The sequence below is a fragment of the Necator americanus genome, chromosome X, assembly GCF_031761385.1.
Source record: "Necator americanus strain Aroian chromosome X, whole genome shotgun sequence".
In the NCBI taxonomy this organism is placed as follows: domain Eukaryota; kingdom Metazoa; phylum Nematoda; class Chromadorea; order Rhabditida; family Ancylostomatidae; genus Necator; species Necator americanus.
The window spans coordinates 12,216,660-12,234,503 of record NC_087376.1 but is presented as its reverse complement, the minus strand read 5'-3'; the positions used below and the strand labels follow the sequence as shown (position 1 = coordinate 12,234,503).

The 17,844-nt window shown below is 45.9% G+C and overlaps 12 protein-coding genes across 13 annotated transcripts; 4 read left to right on the top strand and 8 right to left on the bottom strand.

Annotated features, from left to right (window-relative positions):
* Nucleotides 1–29: 29 nt before the first annotated feature.
* Nucleotides 30–533, bottom strand: RB195_022579 (uncharacterized protein; the record flags this gene model as incomplete). The annotated part of the gene is made up of 1 exon (XM_064209746.1): nucleotides 30–533. One exon carries the CDS (start codon nucleotides 531–533, stop codon nucleotides 30–32), a length of 504 nt encoding a protein of 167 aa, XP_064065627.1.
* A 107-nt stretch (nucleotides 534–640) lies between these two features.
* Nucleotides 641–991, bottom strand: RB195_022578 (uncharacterized protein; the record flags this gene model as incomplete). Its single annotated transcript, XM_064209745.1, has 1 exon — nucleotides 641–991. One exon carries the CDS (start codon nucleotides 989–991, stop codon nucleotides 641–643), a length of 351 nt encoding a protein of 116 aa, XP_064065626.1.
* Nucleotides 992–7,089: 6,098 nt separating this feature from the next.
* Nucleotides 7,090–7,569, bottom strand: RB195_022577 (uncharacterized protein; the record flags this gene model as incomplete). The annotated part of the gene is made up of 2 exons (XM_064209744.1): nucleotides 7,090–7,362; nucleotides 7,507–7,569. The coding sequence occupies 2 exons, from the start codon at nucleotides 7,567–7,569 to the stop codon at nucleotides 7,090–7,092; spliced, it is 336 nt and encodes a 111-aa protein (XP_064065625.1).
* Nucleotides 7,570–8,599: 1,030 nt separating this feature from the next.
* RB195_022576 (uncharacterized protein) lies at nucleotides 8,600–10,055 on the top strand (the record flags this gene model as incomplete). The annotated part of the gene is made up of 5 exons (XM_064209743.1): nucleotides 8,600–8,880; nucleotides 9,316–9,435; nucleotides 9,509–9,596; nucleotides 9,659–9,741; nucleotides 9,857–10,055. The coding sequence occupies 5 exons, from the start codon at nucleotides 8,600–8,602 to the stop codon at nucleotides 10,053–10,055; spliced, it is 771 nt and encodes a 256-aa protein (XP_064065624.1).
* Nucleotides 10,056–10,197: 142 nt separating this feature from the next.
* On the top strand, nucleotides 10,198–10,533 carry RB195_022575 (uncharacterized protein; the record flags this gene model as incomplete). Of its 2 annotated transcripts, none has more annotated exons than XM_064209741.1 (1): nucleotides 10,198–10,533. In XM_064209741.1, one exon carries the CDS (start codon nucleotides 10,198–10,200, stop codon nucleotides 10,531–10,533), a length of 336 nt encoding a protein of 111 aa, XP_064065622.1. The 2 variants fall into 2 exon arrangements, with proteins under 2 accessions (XP_064065622.1, XP_064065623.1); XM_064209742.1 differs by having other exon boundaries at nucleotides 10,216–10,533.
* A 20-nt stretch (nucleotides 10,534–10,553) lies between these two features.
* Nucleotides 10,554–11,159, bottom strand: RB195_022574 (uncharacterized protein; the record flags this gene model as incomplete). The annotated part of the gene is made up of 1 exon (XM_064209740.1): nucleotides 10,554–11,159. One exon carries the CDS (start codon nucleotides 11,157–11,159, stop codon nucleotides 10,554–10,556), a length of 606 nt encoding a protein of 201 aa, XP_064065621.1.
* Nucleotides 11,160–11,184: 25 nt separating this feature from the next.
* On the bottom strand, nucleotides 11,185–12,024 carry RB195_022573 (uncharacterized protein; the record flags this gene model as incomplete). The annotated part of the gene is made up of 1 exon (XM_064209739.1): nucleotides 11,185–12,024. The coding sequence occupies one exon, from the start codon at nucleotides 12,022–12,024 to the stop codon at nucleotides 11,185–11,187; it is 840 nt and encodes a 279-aa protein (XP_064065620.1).
* Nucleotides 12,025–12,121: 97 nt separating this feature from the next.
* RB195_022572 (uncharacterized protein) lies at nucleotides 12,122–12,508 on the bottom strand (the record flags this gene model as incomplete). Its single annotated transcript, XM_064209738.1, has 1 exon — nucleotides 12,122–12,508. One exon carries the CDS (start codon nucleotides 12,506–12,508, stop codon nucleotides 12,122–12,124), a length of 387 nt encoding a protein of 128 aa, XP_064065619.1.
* A 222-nt stretch (nucleotides 12,509–12,730) lies between these two features.
* Nucleotides 12,731–13,348, bottom strand: RB195_022571 (uncharacterized protein; the record flags this gene model as incomplete). The annotated part of the gene is made up of 1 exon (XM_064209737.1): nucleotides 12,731–13,348. The coding sequence occupies one exon, from the start codon at nucleotides 13,346–13,348 to the stop codon at nucleotides 12,731–12,733; it is 618 nt and encodes a 205-aa protein (XP_064065618.1).
* A 1,254-nt stretch (nucleotides 13,349–14,602) lies between these two features.
* Nucleotides 14,603–14,908, bottom strand: RB195_022570 (uncharacterized protein; the record flags this gene model as incomplete). The annotated part of the gene is made up of 2 exons (XM_064209736.1): nucleotides 14,603–14,773; nucleotides 14,858–14,908. The coding sequence occupies 2 exons, from the start codon at nucleotides 14,906–14,908 to the stop codon at nucleotides 14,603–14,605; spliced, it is 222 nt and encodes a 73-aa protein (XP_064065617.1).
* On the top strand, nucleotides 14,841–15,281 carry RB195_022569 (uncharacterized protein; the record flags this gene model as incomplete). Its single annotated transcript, XM_064209735.1, has 1 exon — nucleotides 14,841–15,281. One exon carries the CDS (start codon nucleotides 14,841–14,843, stop codon nucleotides 15,279–15,281), a length of 441 nt encoding a protein of 146 aa, XP_064065616.1.
* A 1,879-nt stretch (nucleotides 15,282–17,160) lies between these two features.
* RB195_022568 (uncharacterized protein) lies at nucleotides 17,161–17,763 on the top strand (the record flags this gene model as incomplete). The annotated part of the gene is made up of 1 exon (XM_064209734.1): nucleotides 17,161–17,763. The coding sequence occupies one exon, from the start codon at nucleotides 17,161–17,163 to the stop codon at nucleotides 17,761–17,763; it is 603 nt and encodes a 200-aa protein (XP_064065615.1).
* Between the last annotated feature and the right edge of the window lie 81 nt (nucleotides 17,764–17,844).

Here is a 17,844-nt window from a genome sequence, read left to right as displayed (position 1 = left end):
TTATTACTGTAATCATCTCATTAGATTTTCTACATTTTGCTACTCTCTACATTCAATTTCCCACAGTTCACACAATCTTCCAAATTATTAGGCTGGACAGAACGTCTTGTCACCCATTTTTCGAAGATTCCAGAACTTTCCATTTTTGCGGAACCAATGTCGCACCATGTTGCAGTTGTAGAACATTCTTGAAACTTCTCCACAAGACGTATGTATAGCCGGGGGCCTTCCTTAACTTTAATCACGATGTCAATTACGCAGGAGCAACTTCGAGCTATCATCCTCCATGAATGGCGTTGCGGCATTGGAGCAACGTCAGCAGCTCGGAACATCAACAGCAAATTGGGCGAGGGCACCACTACCATCAGAACTGTCAAGCGCTGATTCGCTTGCTTCGCAAGCGGAGACACCGACTCCGAAGACCCTGGTCGGGACTCCCCCACAATGTCGAAGACTCCGCAATTCTCGACGCTGTCAAAGAGGATCCGGAGATCAACACCCGCAGTCTTGAGACAAGACTCGAGTGTAGCCATTCAACAGTCGTCAGTCGCCTCCAGGCCTTCGGCAACAGAAAAGTGCTGTCTCGATGGATCCCTCACATCTTGACGGATGGCTTCCGCTTTACCCGGGTAACCGTCTTTCAATTTCTCCTTGGCCCGCATCGAAAAGAGAAAAGTTTCTCGAAGATCTTATTACTGGAGATGAGAGTTGAGTCCTCTACGATTCTAACGCGCACCGTGCCCTGTGACTCCTTCGAGAAGAAGACCCGCCACCACAAGCCGAATCGGACCTCCACTCCAAGAAGTGTCTCCTTTGTTGCTTCTGGGATTCGAGGGGAATGCTGTTTTATTAGCTGCTCCCACAAGGCCATACCGTCACCGGTTCCATATACGCCAGTCAGCTCCAGAAGCTCGCACTGGCCGTTGCCGAGACGGGCTTCGGTGCAACTCCTCTGCATAACGCTAGGTCCCATGTAGCTAATGAGACCCATGAAAAACAGGAGGAGTTAGGCTGGGACACGGTGCACCCTTCCCCCTATTCTCCCGACCTTGCGTCCTCAGACTACCACTTATTCCGGCTTCTTAAGGCTTGTCTAGCTGAGAAAATTTTCACTGTTTGAAGAAGTCTAACGGGCGGTCAGCGACTTCTTTGACTCCCAGTCTCCCCAGTTCTGGGAGAAAGGGATCGCTGACCTGCCCATTAGGTGGGACACTTTTGTAATCAATAATGGTGATGATATTATTGATTAATTTCTACTGTAAGCTGAGCAAAAAAATAAAGCAGAAAAAATGACAAATGATGACAAGACTTTCTGGGGTGCGTATCGTTAGGTACCCGCAGCCTCCGCGACAACCTATCCATAGGGGAAACGACTGGCAACGGCTACCGTTGATTGCTCTGCGCAGCAGTTAACAGCGTTAGCAGAAGCATTGAGTTGCGTTCGCCTTACGCTCCGCCCATTACATCGCCCATCTTTGGCCCTCTAATGAGCTGCGGAACATGCTACACAGGAGCATCAGCGTTATCCCTGGTATTGCTTCTTAACGGAGTATCGATCGCTTACGTAGAGATACATCGAACGATTGCACACAAACTCAAAGAAATAGAAAATAATAGTGTTTTATTTATGTAAAACAAACAAATCAAAACTTTTACAAAATACTGCGGTATCTTTAATAGTTAATAGGCTTTAATAGTTTGCATAAACAAAAATATACATCTATACAACACCGTTACTAACTTGTGTCCCAAAATCCGTCGCCGACGGATTAATCCGTCGCAAACCGTCGGGATGATTGGAAATGGGCAAAATTAAATTTTGAAATTACCATTCGAAAGTAAATGAGCTGCTGATTTCAAATATACTTCGAGAATTTACTTGTGACAAATGTGTGGCCTGAAAACGGACAAAGTTTCGTCAAGCCCCGTTAATTACTTTCACACCTCCGCAATTCTCCCATTGGGATATCCCGCGGGTACATCTCCATGGAAGGAAGGGGTGTTCATAGGATTTCCGCTTATTTCTCGGAACTGGACAAAATGTTCATTACATCCGTAATTAGGAGGTTATTTAGAGCATTTTGGTACCTCACATCATATGTTGGTTCGAAATTTCCATTCTCTTCAGAAATTGACGAAAGTGCTCCATCGAAGGTTAATAAAAGGTCTTACTTTCCAAGCTGAGAAAAATCTCCTTCGAAATTTTTCAGTGAACAACTTGTACTCGACAATAGCTTATATTGTAAGCTTCTAGCTTTGACAATGCCTAGTTTTTCAAGTGTCAAACTTAAAACACTACTCTATTTCGTTATTTGGTCCAATTTGTGAACAGCTGTCAACGGCTTAGAGTGACCGGTCAAGTCTCGCGATTCAGTACTTGCTTAGAACTCTCCTTCCTTTACGGGAAGTGAATTAGGCGCTAACATTGGATGACAGCTGATCATGGTTTTCGAGTGACCAAATTGGGGAAAATTTCGTCTGTTTTCACAAAACAGAAGTTTTTGCAGCCTCTGTGAATTCTTTCAGTACCTCAAATAGCTAGTTCTTTTCACAAAGAGACGCTCTTTCGAATGATGTTGAATTCACTTTCATTTACAAACTTCAAAATTTCAACACTGACTCCGCCTTCCTATAGAGCAGGCGATATTCTTAGCTGGAATGGTTATCGCGGCCCACGCATGGTCTGCCAGGCATCTCACACCTTCAATAGGTGACTCCTCTGGCGATTCGGCGTCACAGAGAGACAATAATGTTTGGACATAAATGAACGGTGACGAGAATTTTACACAGTTCTTAGTCATCGGAACCATACGGCTTCTCCAATTTCACTACCTTTCGGAAAGAAATACAAACAAACGAAACAAACCTCCTGAAAAAGTCAGACATGTAACAAATTAAGACGTTTCATGGAGGAAAAAATTAAAACTTCTCAAATTATTGAATTTTTCTTGTCTTGGAGTTTAATTCAAATAATATTCACTTCTTCCTTTTCTTCCTTCTCCTCTTCTTTTTATTTATTAATTTAGTTTCGTCAGTCATTTTCCTTCCTAGCCGTTTCAATTTATCACTGCTGTTTTTATAAATAAGAACTGTGTAAAATTGTCGTCACTGTTCATTTATGTTCAAACATTATTGTCTCTCTGTGACGCCGAATCGCCAGAGGAGTCACCTATCGAAGGTGTGAAATGCCTGGGCCGCGATAACCATTCCAGCTATAGAATATCGCCTGCTCTATAAGAGGGCGGAGTCAGTGTTGAAATTTTAAAGTTTGTAAATAAAAGTGAATTCAACATCATTCGAAAGAGCGTCTTTTTGTGAGAAGAACTGGCTATTTGAGATACTGAAAAAAACTCATAGAGGCTGCAAAAATTTCTGTTTTGTGAAAACAGACGAAATTTTCCCCAATTTGGTCACTCGAAAACCATGATCAGCTGTCATCCAATGTTAGCGCCTAATTCACTTCCCGTAAAGGAAGGAGAGTTGTAAGCAAGTACTGAATCGCGAGACTTGACCGGTCACTCTAAGCCGTTGACAGCTGTTCACAAATTGGACCAAATAACGAAATAGAGTAGTGTTTTAAGTTTGACACTTGAAAAACTAGGCATTGTCAAAGCTAGAAGCTTACAATATAAGCTATTGTCGAGTACAAGTTGTTCACTGAAAAATTTCGAAGGAGATTTTTCTCAGCTTGGAAAGTAAGACCTTTTATTAACCTTCGATGGAGCACTTTCGTCAATTTCTGAAGAGAATGGAAATTTCGAACCAACATATGATGTGGGGTACCAAAATGCTCTAAATAACCTCCTAATTACGGATGTAATGAACATTTTGTCCAGTTCCGAGAAATAAGCGGAAATCCTATGAACACCCCTTCCTTCCATGGAGATGTACCCGCGGGATATCCCAATGGGAGGATTGCGGAGGTGTGAAAGTAATTAACGGGGCTTGACGAAACTTTGTCCGTTTTCAGGCTACACATTTGTCACAAGTAAATTCTCGAAGTATATTTGAAATCAGCAGCTCATTTACTTTCGAATGGTAATTTCAAAATTTAATTTTGCCCACTTACAAGCATTCCGACGGTTTGCGACTGATCATATAAATAAATATAAAAGATCATATATAAAAGATACAACACCGCTACTAACTTGTGTCCCAAAATCCGTCGGCGACGAATTTTGGGACACAAGTTAGTAGCGGTGTTGTATCTTTTATATATTTTTTTCAATCACAAATCTACATCTTTCAAAAACCAGGTTCTCGTTTCTACACCTTTTAACTTTTATTTTGGAACGTTTTCAATTTTCAGCTTCATTTATGTTTCCTGATGTTGTTTTTTTCTTGTGCAAATCTTTCACGTTCTTTATTCATTTTTAGCATTTTCATTTTCCACGTCTTTTTCCACTTGCTGCGTTGGTACCTTTTCGTTCTTGGAACCTTCCTAGAAGTCAACTCTATCACTTAATTGCAATACAAATACGGCACATGACCTCAGTGACGTTGTGATGGATGGACGTGGCTTAGTGATCATAGGTGGACTCCCCGCCCCCCGACTTCCTATCCAGCCTGATATATTCAAAGCTACATTTTGCTTCCTCCTTGCTGAAATAAAATCGAGAAAGAGTAAAACACTTACACCAGCCCTTTTTTTCAAGGGTAGATCCTATGAGACGAAATTCTTCTGCTCAATACTTCAAATAGTGATACTATTGAACTCGTACTCAGCTTATCCCTCTTTGCTTCAGTAGAATCTTCAAGTTTCGCATAACAGCAAAATCCTCATGCGCAACAACAGGGACAATCAAAGCCCACATTTCTAAATTTCCCCCCGAATGTTTCTTCAGAATAACACAACTTTATTGTTACCATATTTACACCAAACTTAACTTTTTATCCATAGTACCACTTTTTGATGCACTATGGGACCCCTATAAAATCGATAAGTTAGATTTCTCCCACTTAAGCAAATGATGATAAATCTAACAAAGTAAATAGCTTCGTGGCACACGATGAAAACTATACCACAGACTTCTTCTCACTTAATGACACCATTGCGAAATTTGTCACTATTGTTAACACTAATGTTTCCATCGATTTTAGAAACAAATTTCTTCTGACAATATTTCTACTCGAATCGTATTTCTAAATAACGCATAATTTTTCGAACTCGAAATCCCAGTTTATTTAATGAAGGAGACTTTTCTAAAAGCTCGTTCAGATAACGTCATCAAATACATAATTTCCAAATGACAAGGAATTGTTTTTGTATATGACTACTCACTAACCTTACCTCGCGGAATAGCAGTAGGAAAAATGCTATCCGTGCTACAAATAGTAGCACCGTTGCCCTTCGAATTTCGAACACAACCTATAGCTCTCTCTACACACAAACAAAAGAATCGCAAAAGCTAAGTACGTAGGAGCTACGTACTTAGCTTAGTACGTAGGGATACGCATTGACAAAACCTTAACAAAACAAGAGATCATTCGTTTTTTTTTTACTCTTGGAAAATTACCAACACTGTTTCACAGGACCTGATGTGGGTTTAGGACACTGCAATGGTTTTTTACCCACCAAAATTAAGATCATTTCCAGCGCCCTACTCCCAATACAACTTCCAAATCGCGCTCCTTCACAAAAAAAAGCAAGAAATTAAACTAAAAAAACTAAACGAAATCTTACGCACTCGTATAATCGAACAAGGCACAAGCTTATTCGCATGTTCTATTGTTCTAGTCAGGAAAGGTTCCCATAAAGATTGATGCGACTCACGTATACTATCGTCAAATACATTCCATAATTTAAAGTGAAATTTTGCATTGCACACATCCAAGATATTATTGGTTTAGTCACTGGGAAACAAATCTGAGAGGGTGTAGCGCGATCGGTAAGAGATGCAGCTGTCTGTACGATCTGAGCATCGAATCCACCCGGCGCTCACCAAGCTTTTCATTCCTCCGAGGTCGATAAATTGGTACCAGACTTGTCTTGGAGGATAAAAACACTGATATGACACATCGGCTAGCCAACGCAAGACATTGTATAGGCCAATTACAACCAATTACAACTCGTAAACCTCAAACGATTTTGGATTGAAGTGAACGTGGTGGCGCATTCCAAGCGGATGGATTAACGCAAGACCCTTCATCCTTTATTCTTTACATGCAATAACTGAGGTTGAAACTTATCGCATTGCACAAATTCAAGATATTGTTGGTTTACCTTGATTACCTTGACACGCAAATGTTGCCCAGTGCACCTCCTCTTGCGAGGGACTCGAAGATCGTCGTATTTTTCTTTGAAGGACTTCGGTGAAGAAATCTAACCATCGGGTCGGCGGTCTTCGTGTAGTGCGCTTAGTATCGCGAGGAACTCAGCAGCTCACAGTTCTGGTCCAACGGTTGTCGTTAGAGCCTATAACGTGTCCGCCCCACCTTATTTTACCTTCTTTGGCAAACGCGGCGGCGTCTCTAATCTTCGATCGCTGGCGTAGGAGAGAACTTCAAATCACGTCTCTCACTTCTGTCAAGCGGGATACTCCTAACATCCTTCTCCCAATTGCGCGTTCAACGACGCTCACTGCGTTTGCAAATGCCTAGGTTTCCGAAGCATATGTCAAAGCAGGAAGCACGGCGGTGCTGAAGAGGTGAGCACGGAGCCGGGTGTTCCTGGTCTTCTTCACTACACCCTCGATGCTCTTATACGCTCCCCAAGCCGCTCGTCCCCTCCTGCCCAGCTTGGGGATCAAGTCTTCCATCATGTTCAATTCCCGACCCAGATAAACGTAGCTGGTGCATTCGGATGTTCTTTCCGTTACGCATGAATATCGTCTTTTGCAGATTCAGATGAAAACTGATGCATCCACATGTTTTGACGATTTCGTCCAGCATTCATTTCGCTTGAATGATGCTAGGTGTTATCAGAACGATGTCATCCACCTTTCGCATTGCCTTCGCGAGAGTTGCCGTGAATATTTTAGGTGAGATTGTATCACCCTTTCGGACCTCTCTCTTCACATCAAAGATGATATTCTTGATGAATGGCGAAATTTTGGTCGTGAAACTCTCGGTCCGTCGGTGGAAAAAAAATCACTGTAAAACTCTCGAAGTACCTTTATGTGCTGTGCGACGTACATGTCCGTCTTCCCTCAAATAGTGAGGAGGCAAGTGGACATGGCTGTCGAAGAAATCAGAGTAGAAGTCGTAGATGATTTTCTCCATATCCCTTCTTGATGAAATGGTTGTTCCCTTTGGGTTAAGGATAGAAGTCATCTTCGACTTGCAATCGGCGAAGTCTCGACTGGCATAGCGGATGATTTTACCCACCTCTGCAGCTTCAGCCAGCACTTCTGCTCTTCTCTCCTTAAGGTTTTCGTTTATCGCCTCTTTGCAAAGCCTTGGAGCTCGGACGCTTCTTGGTTCCCTGCGACTCGTGCTGCTCCACAGTGGCGCATCAGCTCAAGAGTTTCAAAAAACAGTCGTCTTTTGGTAGTTTTAGAACCGAACCTTCCTCGTGCAGTCGCGAAGGTGTTCAACGAGCCGGTCTAATTCCTCGTCGATGTTGTCCATTGCGGAATCCCCCCAAAAAACTTCACTAATCAACTAATTAACTGAGATCTCTTCGCTGCGCCGGCTAGCGCAGCGAAGAGATCCCAGTTAATTAGTTGATTAGTGAAGTCCTGCGATTTCGCTCTGAACTTGGCGGCTTTCACCTATCTCCTTGCGAAGGAAAATCTTCCTCGGGAGAGGCGATAGTCCGATCCCGCATAGAACTTTGGCACAACAGCGATATCAGTCAGGCAGAACCTTTTACTGACGATGATGTGGTCAATTTCATGATGGTACCTTCCACCGAGGTACCGTCATGAAATTGCACGTCCAGCGTACAGAGGCGGGCTTCTGGAATTGCGAGTTCCTGATGGATGGCCCTAGTTCTCATGATGAACTCGGAGAACGTCTCCTATTGTTCATTCCATTGTAGACCGTAGGTTCCGATGTGAAGTTCCTCAGGCGTTCTTCTCGGGCCAATTTTGACGTTTAAATCACCAATAATGACCTTACAGAAGGCATAGTCTTCTCCGGAAAACTTCTCTAGGTCGATATAGAAAGCCCCACTTCCTTTTCTTCGTAGCTTCATGTTGGAGTATGAGCGACGAAAATAGTCAAAGCTGGCATTGAACCACATCTTCTCGTCCGCAGACTTCCTATTCGGGTCGTAAGTAGTTCGAAAGAGTCGATGTTCTTTGCTATACTCGTTTTAAAGAGTGCGGTAACTCCACCAATTTCTCTACTGGCCAGTTTCATATATGGTGTTGAGAGGGTGGCGTCGTCTCCTCTCGGTAGGTCCGATGACGTAGTGCTTAATGTTCCTGGCTTGCTCCACCAGATCTTCTCGATTCAAGCGTGCATGCGTTACAAGTACAGATTGCCATCCTAATACTTTTCCGTTTCGGTAGCCCTATATGACTCCTGCAACGTTGTCTTTCCTGGTGCTACCGTACCAGGTTTTCCAGCGGAATCAGGAGACTTTCTTACTACTGTGAGAAACGTAAATTTTAAAACTCATGGGCAGGTCGCAAACCTCTAGTCCCACTGGTTTATGGGAGAACGTTTTGTCGTCCCAGAGTGGAGAAGTGGAGCTTATTTGCTGAAGGCGACTCCAAACCACCTTTTTTGCACCTCCCCGTCACTTGATAGCGGGCTTCTGGCCGTACCGACGTGCGGGATACAAGGACGTCATGAGTCAGTCGGAGCTCAGCAGAAACAGGGAGTGCCTTGCTTGAATCCACCCGTGTCAATGAGCAAGCACACGATCGCTTTTGATCCGCGATTAGCCCTATCCGCCAGCTGGAGACGCGCCACGTACCCTTCTCACTATTGGTTTTAACCAGTAGAAAACAAATCTACAGCGTTTTAGACTTCAAAGCGGATTGTTCCATATCCTTCTTGAACGCAAACTTAAAGCACGCACCGCATTTCACTTTTGTGACAGTAATGATTCATTTACATTTACAGAAAGGACGGACCTCCTATTTCTGCTGCGCCAAGACTGATACATGACATCTTGTATAGCGCACGTCGCTCTGGCCAAAAGGCTGCAATCAAGTGACTGGGAGGTACAAAGGAAGCAGACTGGGATCGCTTCAAACAAATAAGCTCCACGTGTCCACTATCGGAGGACGCAACGTTCTCCCACAAACAAGTGGGATTAAAGCACGCGAGGTTTAAAATTTACGCATATCACAATAGTAAGAAAAAGTATGCTGACTCCGTAGGAAATCTTGGTGCGGTAGCGACGGGAGTACTTAGTTGCAGGAATCATCTATGCTATCGAAATGGAAAAAAGACTACGATAGCGATCTGTACCTATAACGCACGTACTCTTGCATCGGAAGCGGCCATCGAAGATCTCATGGTGCAAGCCAGGGAAATTAAGTACGACGTCATCGGACTGACCGAGAGGAGACGACGCTACCCTCTCAACGTCGTATAAGAAACTGGACAATAGAGGTGTTGGTGGAGTTGGCGTACTCGTCAAAACGACTACACCAAAGAACATCGACTCTTTCGAACAACCTACGACAGGAATGAACAGGGTGAGAGGCTCTCCGAATTCATCATGACAACTAAGTCCATCCATGGGAACTCGCAATTCTAGAAGCCCGCCTCTGTACGCTGGACGTGGGAGTCACCCGGTGAAGGGTACCGTCATGAAATTGACCACATCGGCGTCAGTAAAAGGTTCTGTCTGACTGTTATCGCTGTTGTGTCAAAGTTCTATAAGGCGATCGGACCACTGCCTCCTCCGAGGAAGATTTTCCTTCACAAGGAGAGAACAGAAAGCCGCCAAATTCAGAAAGCGAAATCCAAGAACTATCATTAACTGGGATCTCTTCGCTACGCTAGCCGGATTTTGGGAAGATTCCGCAATGGACAACATCGACGAGGAATATGACCGGCTCGTTGAACACCTTCACGACTGCACGAAGAAGGCTGAAAGTTCTAAAACCATCAAGGGACGCCTGTCTCTTGAAACTCTTGAGCTGATACGCTAGAGTGGAGCAGCACGAGCCGCAGGGAACAAAGAACTCACGTCCGAGCTCGCAAGGCTTTGCCGAGAGGCGATAAACGAAAACCTTAAGGAGAGAAGAGCAGACGTGCTGGCTGAAGCTGCAGAGGCGGGGAAAAGCATCCGCTATGCCCGTCGAGACAAGGATGGCTGCTCTACGGAACCCGAAGGGAACAACCACTGTATTGAGAAGGGGAATAGAGAAAATCATCTACGACTTCTATTTTGATCTCTTCGACAACCATGTCCACTTTCCTCCCCATAATTTGAGGAAAAGCGGACACGACATGTCATCATGTCGGCAAGGAATCGTACGGCACCCGGTCCCGACAGATAAGACCAGAATACCTCAAGAACTTTCCGCCAGTACTCATCAACACCCTGGCGAGGCTCTTCACACGTTATCTATCGGAATGCAAGGTTCCCAAACAGTGGAAGACCAGCAAGACCGTGTTGTTGTCTAAATCCACCTTGATCACCTTGATCACCTTGACTCCCGTTGATCTTCGAACTGGTCGAGCGGGCGCCAGTAATTCTTCCATTTGTCCCGATCGCGTGCCAGAGTAGCCCAGTGGTTCCTTCTTTGATGTGGGACACGAAGAGCATCATATTTTTCTTTCAAGGACTTCGTGAAGAAATCTGACCATCGGGTCGGCGGTCTTCCCGTAGTGCGCTTAACATCGCGGGGAACCCAGTCGCTCACGGCTCTGGTCCAACGGTTGTCATCAAAGCGCATCACGTGTCCGGCCCACCTTATTTTACTTTCCTTGGCAAACGCGGCGGCGTCTCTAAACTTCGATCGCTGACGTAGGAGGGAACTTCGAATCCCGTCCCTCACTTGCGTGAAACGGGATACTCCTAGCATCATTCTCTCAATTGCGCGTTCAATGACGCTCACCGCGTTTTCTTCCTGCTTGCGAAATGCCCAGGTTTCCGAAGCATAGGTCAAAGCAGGAAGTACGGTGGTGTTGAAGAGGTGAGCACGGAGCCTGGTGTTCCTGGTCTTCTTCACTACATCCTCGATGCTCTTGTACGCTCCCCAAGCCGCTCGTCTCCTCCTGCCCAGCTCGGAGGTACATAGCTTGAGCATCCGGATATGTTCGTTCCGTTGAGCGTTAATGAGGCTTTGAGTCACTCATGAATACCGTCTTTTGTAGATTCAGCTGAAGACCGATGCATCCACATGTTTCGTCGAATTCGGTCAGCATTCGTTCCGCTTGACTGATGCTAGGTGTTATAGGTACGATGTCATTAGCAAAGCGCAAATGGTGTAGCCGCCGACCATCAACCTTCACTCCCATGTCGTCCCATTCCAACTTTCGCATTGTGTTCTCGAGGGTGGCTGTGAATATTTTGGGTGAAATTGTATCACCCTGTCGGAGCCCCCTCTTCACGTCAATGATGATCTTGTTGTGGAATGGCGAAATTCCGGTCGTGAAGTTACTGCAAAACTCTCGAAGTACCTTTATGTATTGAGTAGGGACGCCTTCGTTGTCCAAGGCTTCCACGACCGCATCCGTCTCAACTGAGTCCAAGGCCTTCTTTAAATCGATGAAGGTGAGGCAGAGCGGCATCTTGTACTCTCGTGATACCTCGATGAGTTTTGAAACAGTGTGAATGTGGTCAATCGTGCTGAATCCTTTTCGAAACCCTGCTTGCTCGCATGGCTGTCCTTCATTCAAGACTTTTTCAATCCTATTAAGGATTACTCTTGTAAAGAGCGTGTAGATGACGGACACTAAGCAGATTGGATGATAGTTGCCGATGTCATGTGGATCTCGTTTTTTATACAACAAGACGGTCTTGCTGGTCTTCCACTGTTTGGGAAGCTTGCATTCCGACAGATAACGTGTAAAGAGCCTCGCCAGGGTGTTGATGAGTACTGGCGGAAGGCTCTTCAGGTGTTCTGGTCTTATTCTGTCGGGACCGGGTGCCGTACGATTTCTTACCGACATGATAGCATGTCGTATTTCGGACGAGAGAACCTCTGGAATGACTTGTCCATCTTCCCTCAGATGATGAGGAGGCAAGTGGACATGGCTGTCGAAGAGATCAGAGTAGAAGTCGTAGATGATTTTCTCCACCCCATCTTCTCGATGCAGTGGCTGTTCCCTTTGGGTTCCGGAGAGCAGTCATCCTCGTCTTGCGACTGGCGAAGTCTCGACGGGCATAGCGGATGCTTTTCCCCGCCTCTGCAGCTTCAGCCATCACTTCTGCTCTTCTCTTATTAAGGTCTTCCTTTATCGCCTCTCGGCAAAGCTTTGCGAGCTCGGACGTGAGTTCTTGGTTCCCTGCGGCTTGTGCTGCTCCACGCTGGCGTATCAGCTCAAGAGTTTCAAGAGACAGGCGCCTCCTGGTGGTTTTAAAACTCTCAGCCTTCTTCGTGCAGTCGTGAAGGTGTTCAACGAGCCGGTCATATTCCTCGTCGATGTTGTCCATTGCGGAATCTTCCCAAAATCCGGCTAGCGTAGCGAAGAGATCCCAATTGATGGTAGTCCTGGGATTTCTCTCTCTGAACTTGGCGGCTTTCTCTGCTCTCCTTGTGAAGGAAAATCTTCCTCGGAGGAGGCGATGGTCCGATCCCGTATAGAACTTTGGTACAACACCGACGTCCGTCAGGCAGAACCTTTTATTGACGATGATGTGGTCTATTTCATTACGTTACCCTCCACCGGGTGACTCCCACGTCCAGCGTGAAGAAGAGGGCTTCTGAAATTGCGAGTTCCCATGGATGGTCTTAGTCGTCATGATGAACTCGGCGAGCCTCTCTCCCTGGTCATTCCATTGTAGGCCGTGGGTCCCGATGTGAAGTTCCTCCGGCGTTCTTCTTGGGCCGACCTTAGCGTTGAAATCGCCAACTATGACCTTGCAGAAGGCATGATCTTCTTGGTAGAACTTCTCCAGGTCCATATAGAAAGCTTCGACTTCTTCTTCTTTGTAGCTTGATGTTGGAGCGTAAACGACGAAGATATTCAAAGCTGGTATTGGGCCACATCTTCTCATCCGCAGACGTCCGATTCGGGTCGTAAGTTGTTCAAAAGAGTCGATGTTCTTTGCCATACTCGTGTTGACGAGGACGCCAACTCCACCAACACCTCTGCTGTCGCATGTTCCCAGTAACAGTTCTTCTCCAGTTTCATATACGGCGTTGAGAGGGTGATGTCGTCTCGTCTCGGTCAGTCCGATGACGTCGTACTTGATCTTCTTGGCTTGCATCATCAGATCTTCGATGGCCGCTTCCGATGCAAGCGTACGTGCGTTATAAGTACAGATCGCCATCCTAGTCCTTTTCCGTTTCGGTAGCCTACATGACTCCTGCAACCGCGTCCCACCTGGCGCTACCGTGCCAGGCTTTCCTCCGGAATCAGGAGACTCTTTTCTATTACTGTGTTTTGCTTAAAAATTTTAAAACCCATGGCCAGGTTGCAAGCCTCCAGTCCCATGAGTTTCTGGGAGAACTTTCGTTCTCCCGGTGTGGACATGTGGAGCTTATTTGTTGGAGGCGACTCCAAACCGCCTCCCTTGCACCTCCCAGTCACTTGATTGCAAGCTTTTGGCCGGACCGACGTGCGGGATACAAGGATGCCATGAGTCAGTCCTGGCTCAGCAGAAACAGGGAGTCCATTCTCTGAATCCACCTGCGTCTCTGGGCAAGCGCAAGGTCGCTTTTGGTCCGCGATTAGCCCCCTATCCGCCACCCGGGGACGCGCCACGTAGCCTCGCGACTAACCGGCTGTGATCCCTCTAGTGAGGGAGATCCGTGGGTCTAAATCCACATGACGTCGGAAACTATCGCCCAATCCGCTTACAGTCCATCATCTACAAGCTCTTTACAGGAGTGATCCTTAATAGGATTGAAAAAGTCTTGGACGAAGGACAACCATGCGAGCAAGCAGGGTTTCGAAAAGGATTCAGCACAATTGACCACATTCACACTGTTTCAAAACTAATCGAGGTATCACGAGAGTACAAGATGCCGATCTGTCTCACCTTTAAAGACTTGAAGAAGGCCTTCGACTCAGTTGAAGCGGAAGCGGTCATGGAAGCCTTGGACAACCAAGGCGTCCCTACTCAGTACATAAAGGTACTTCGAGAACTGTGCAGCAGCGTCACGACCGAAATTTACCCATTATACAACAATATCTTCATTCACGTGATTAGGGGGTCCGACAGAGTGATACAATCTCACTTAGAGGCATCACCCCACGAATCTGAGGTGTTGCTGATTTCAGGTGGAGTATTCGTATACAGGATGGGAGACTACGGAGAGGGGGGTGATTCCGTCCATTTCTTCCTAATTGCCGTAAAAAACGACCCGGAAGATACGGCTTCGGGCGTCCTGACGCACTATTTTCTACAAGGAGTTCGACTGGAGCGCGCCAGCCTTGTGCGGCTCCGCATCTTTTTACGGCGATTAGGAAGAAATGGACGGAATCACCCCCCTCTTTGTAGTCTCCCATCCCGTATACGAATACTCCACCTGAAATCTGCCCCACCTCAGATTCGTGGGGTGATGCCTTAAAATATTCGCACCTACTCTCGAGAACGCAATGCGAAAGTTGGAATGGGACGACATGGTAGCGAAGGTTGAGGGTCGGCAGCTACACCATTTGCGCTTTGCTGATAACACTTAGCATCAGCCAAGCGGAACGAATGCTGACCGAATTCGACGAAACATGTGGATGCATCAGTCTTCAGCTGAATCTACAAAAGACGGTATTCATGAGTGACTCAAAGCCTCATTAACGCTCAACGGAACGAACATATCCGGATGCTCAAGCTATGTACCTCCGAGCTGGGCAGAAGGAGACGAGCGGCTTGGGGAGCGTATAAGAGCATCGAGGATGTAGTGAAGAAGACCAGGAACACCCCGCTCCGTGCTTACCTCTTCAGCACCACCGTTGTTTCTGCTTTGACCTATGCTTCGGAAACCTGGACATTTCGCAAGCAGGAAGAAAACGCGGTGAGCGTCATAAAATGCTCAATCGAAAGAGTGATGCTAGGAGTATCCCGTTTCACGCAAGTGAGGGACGGGATTCGAAGTTCTCTCCTACGTCAGCGATCGAAGATTAGAGACGCCGCCGCCAAGGAAAGTAAAATAAGCTGGGCAGGACACGTGATGCGCTTTAACGACAACCGTTGGACCAGAGCCGTGAGCGAGGTTCCCCGCGATATCAAGTGCACTACAGGAAGACCGCCGACCCAATGGTGAGATTTCTTCACGAAGTCCTTCAAAGAAGTTATCTAAGTTAGAAAGGTCTTCGTGCCCCCATGTAAAAAGAGGAACCACCGGGCGACTGTGGGACGCGATCGGGACAAATAGAAGAATTACTGGCGCCCGCTCGACCAGTTCGAAGATCAACGGGAGTCAAGATGATGAAGGTGAGTGTCACCATAACTAACCCGATAGGTCTACAAGGATGGCACAACATTCACATCATTAGGTTAAAAATATATTTTCCTCGTTCTCCGTTCGCTAATGCTTCCACTCCCAAAAACCACATTCACCAATAATTCAAGAGAAAACATCAAATAACCTAGAACATAGTTTACATGGGGCGGGTGTGGTGTAGCGTTTAGAGGTTCCGCTTCCTGCACGATCGATCGGAGGTTCGAATCCGCCCTAGTGCTCATCAAGCCTTTCATCCCTCAGCGGTCGATAAATTGGTACCAGACTTGTCTGGGAGGATAATAGCACTGACTTGACACATCGGCTAGCCACTGCAAGTCATTGTATAGGCCAGATACACATTCGTAAACCTCAAACGATTCTGAATTGAAGTGAACGTGGGGGCGCATCCCAAGCGGATTGATCAATGCTAGAAACTTTATCCTTTTATAGTTTACATCGAACAACTCTCTTCCGGGTATATATATATATATATATATATATATATCATAACTTTCACATTTGTTAAGCTCGAGGACGGGCTATCTCATTACCGTGGGGGAGGAAAAGACCGCAGTTGCTAACTCAGGTCACTGGATCCTCTTTCGGTACACACCAGCTCGAAAAATGATTCAGAGACCACGTCTCAATGTCTACAACGACTACGATTAAAGGAAGCATACCACGAATCTGGTTAAGGAATGCGCGGGAAAATCTAGAGATGGGATTGTAGATTGCGACATCAGGGTGGTTCCGTACATTTTTTCCTGATCGTCGCAAGAAATGGCGTGGATTACGACGTCTTTTTAAAGAAGATCTCAGTTGCAACGCGTTGCATCCAAGTGCGATCGGTCGAAGATCAGTGATGTCTTCTCAACAGCCTACTTAAGTAAAACCAATGAGCAGGCTGAGGGGCCGGGACATGTGGATAGAGGAGCGTTCTAACGCATCTCGTAATAACCAAAGTGGTCCCAAGGCCGTTTCTCACGACGATCAAGGAGAGATGAGCGGAACCACCTATGAGCCAGCAATCTACAAACCCACCTCTAGCTATTCCCAGGGGTTCCTCCTCCACGTCAAATTTGTGGCATGCTGCTTTAAATCACGAAGCAGCCGTCGAACAATATTTTGAAAACACCGTCCCTATCAGCTTGTGGATGAGCTTAGTGAAGAAATAGAGATGTCGGGATGCAGCAGCAGCTGATATGCATGAGGTGTTGTTGGAGGGACTCTTCCGACGATAAGATATCCTCGCTTTCTCGGCCATGCCACCCGACTTGGACTTTAACACGTCTGCGTGCGTCAGGTGGCTGCGTACTTGTCTGCTCTCACATTTTTAACTTTAGTTTATTCCTACTTATCTCTCTAACGTTTCTCCTCCTGTCTCTCCCCTCATCGCATTCGGTTCAATCCAAGATTCTTTTTTTCTGTATAACCATCATTCTTTTTCTTAAACATTCTAACTATTTTTACATAACTGTTTTAATCATTTAAATTACCCTTAATCTTCTTAACGTTTTTCTTTTTTCTCAACGCTCTCATCTACATTTCTAACATCTATTAACTTGAAACCCTATACTTTGCCGTTTCAATCTTTTTCCCTGGCATTTTAACCGTCTAAACTAATCATTTTTCTTTTTGCCTACTGCGTGAGCGATTGTATTATCGATATCCCCTTGGTAGGTCAAATATAGATCAAGTCATGTCAGCTAGATCCACTCACGCTGCAAAAAAACAAGCTGCACTTTCGTCGCAGGCTAACCCTCGTGGTGAGACTAGAACGGCAGAATGTACACAAACAATTGAATTGTCACCAACAGAGCTGATCAGCGCTATTACTGAACGAAGCAAGGACCCGGTTATAAGTAAGATGCAGGTAGCACTTTCTGAAAATATTAGGATGGATTTCGCCGAACAGTTTGAAGCGGACAAGCGTTCGCGGAGCGTAGTAACCAGTGGCCTCCCAGACTCAGGGTCTTCAGAGAGACTGGGCAACCTAGAGGAAAAAGTCAACGATATTTTGCTTGCATTGAACGTGAGCTGTCGTCCAGTTGATCTATACCGGATGGGTAAACCTAATGCTTCACGTCCACGCCTAGTAAAAGTCGTTTTCCCCTCTCAGTTCTACTGGCGTCGAGAGCTTGCTAATGCGCGCCTTCTTCGCGGTGCAGGTTTTCCCAATGTTTATATCCGCAGAAGTGTGACACCTGATGAAAGGAAACGAGAGTATGAACTGAGACAAGAGGCACATGAGCGTAACGGAGGAAAAGTCAGCAGGAGTGGGTGGTGTACCGCGGCGACCTAAGGCACATCTCTGACATTAAGCGAAGCACATCGGGAAACGCTTAAAGCTGCACGGTGCTTCTTCAACACTAAAATCATACTT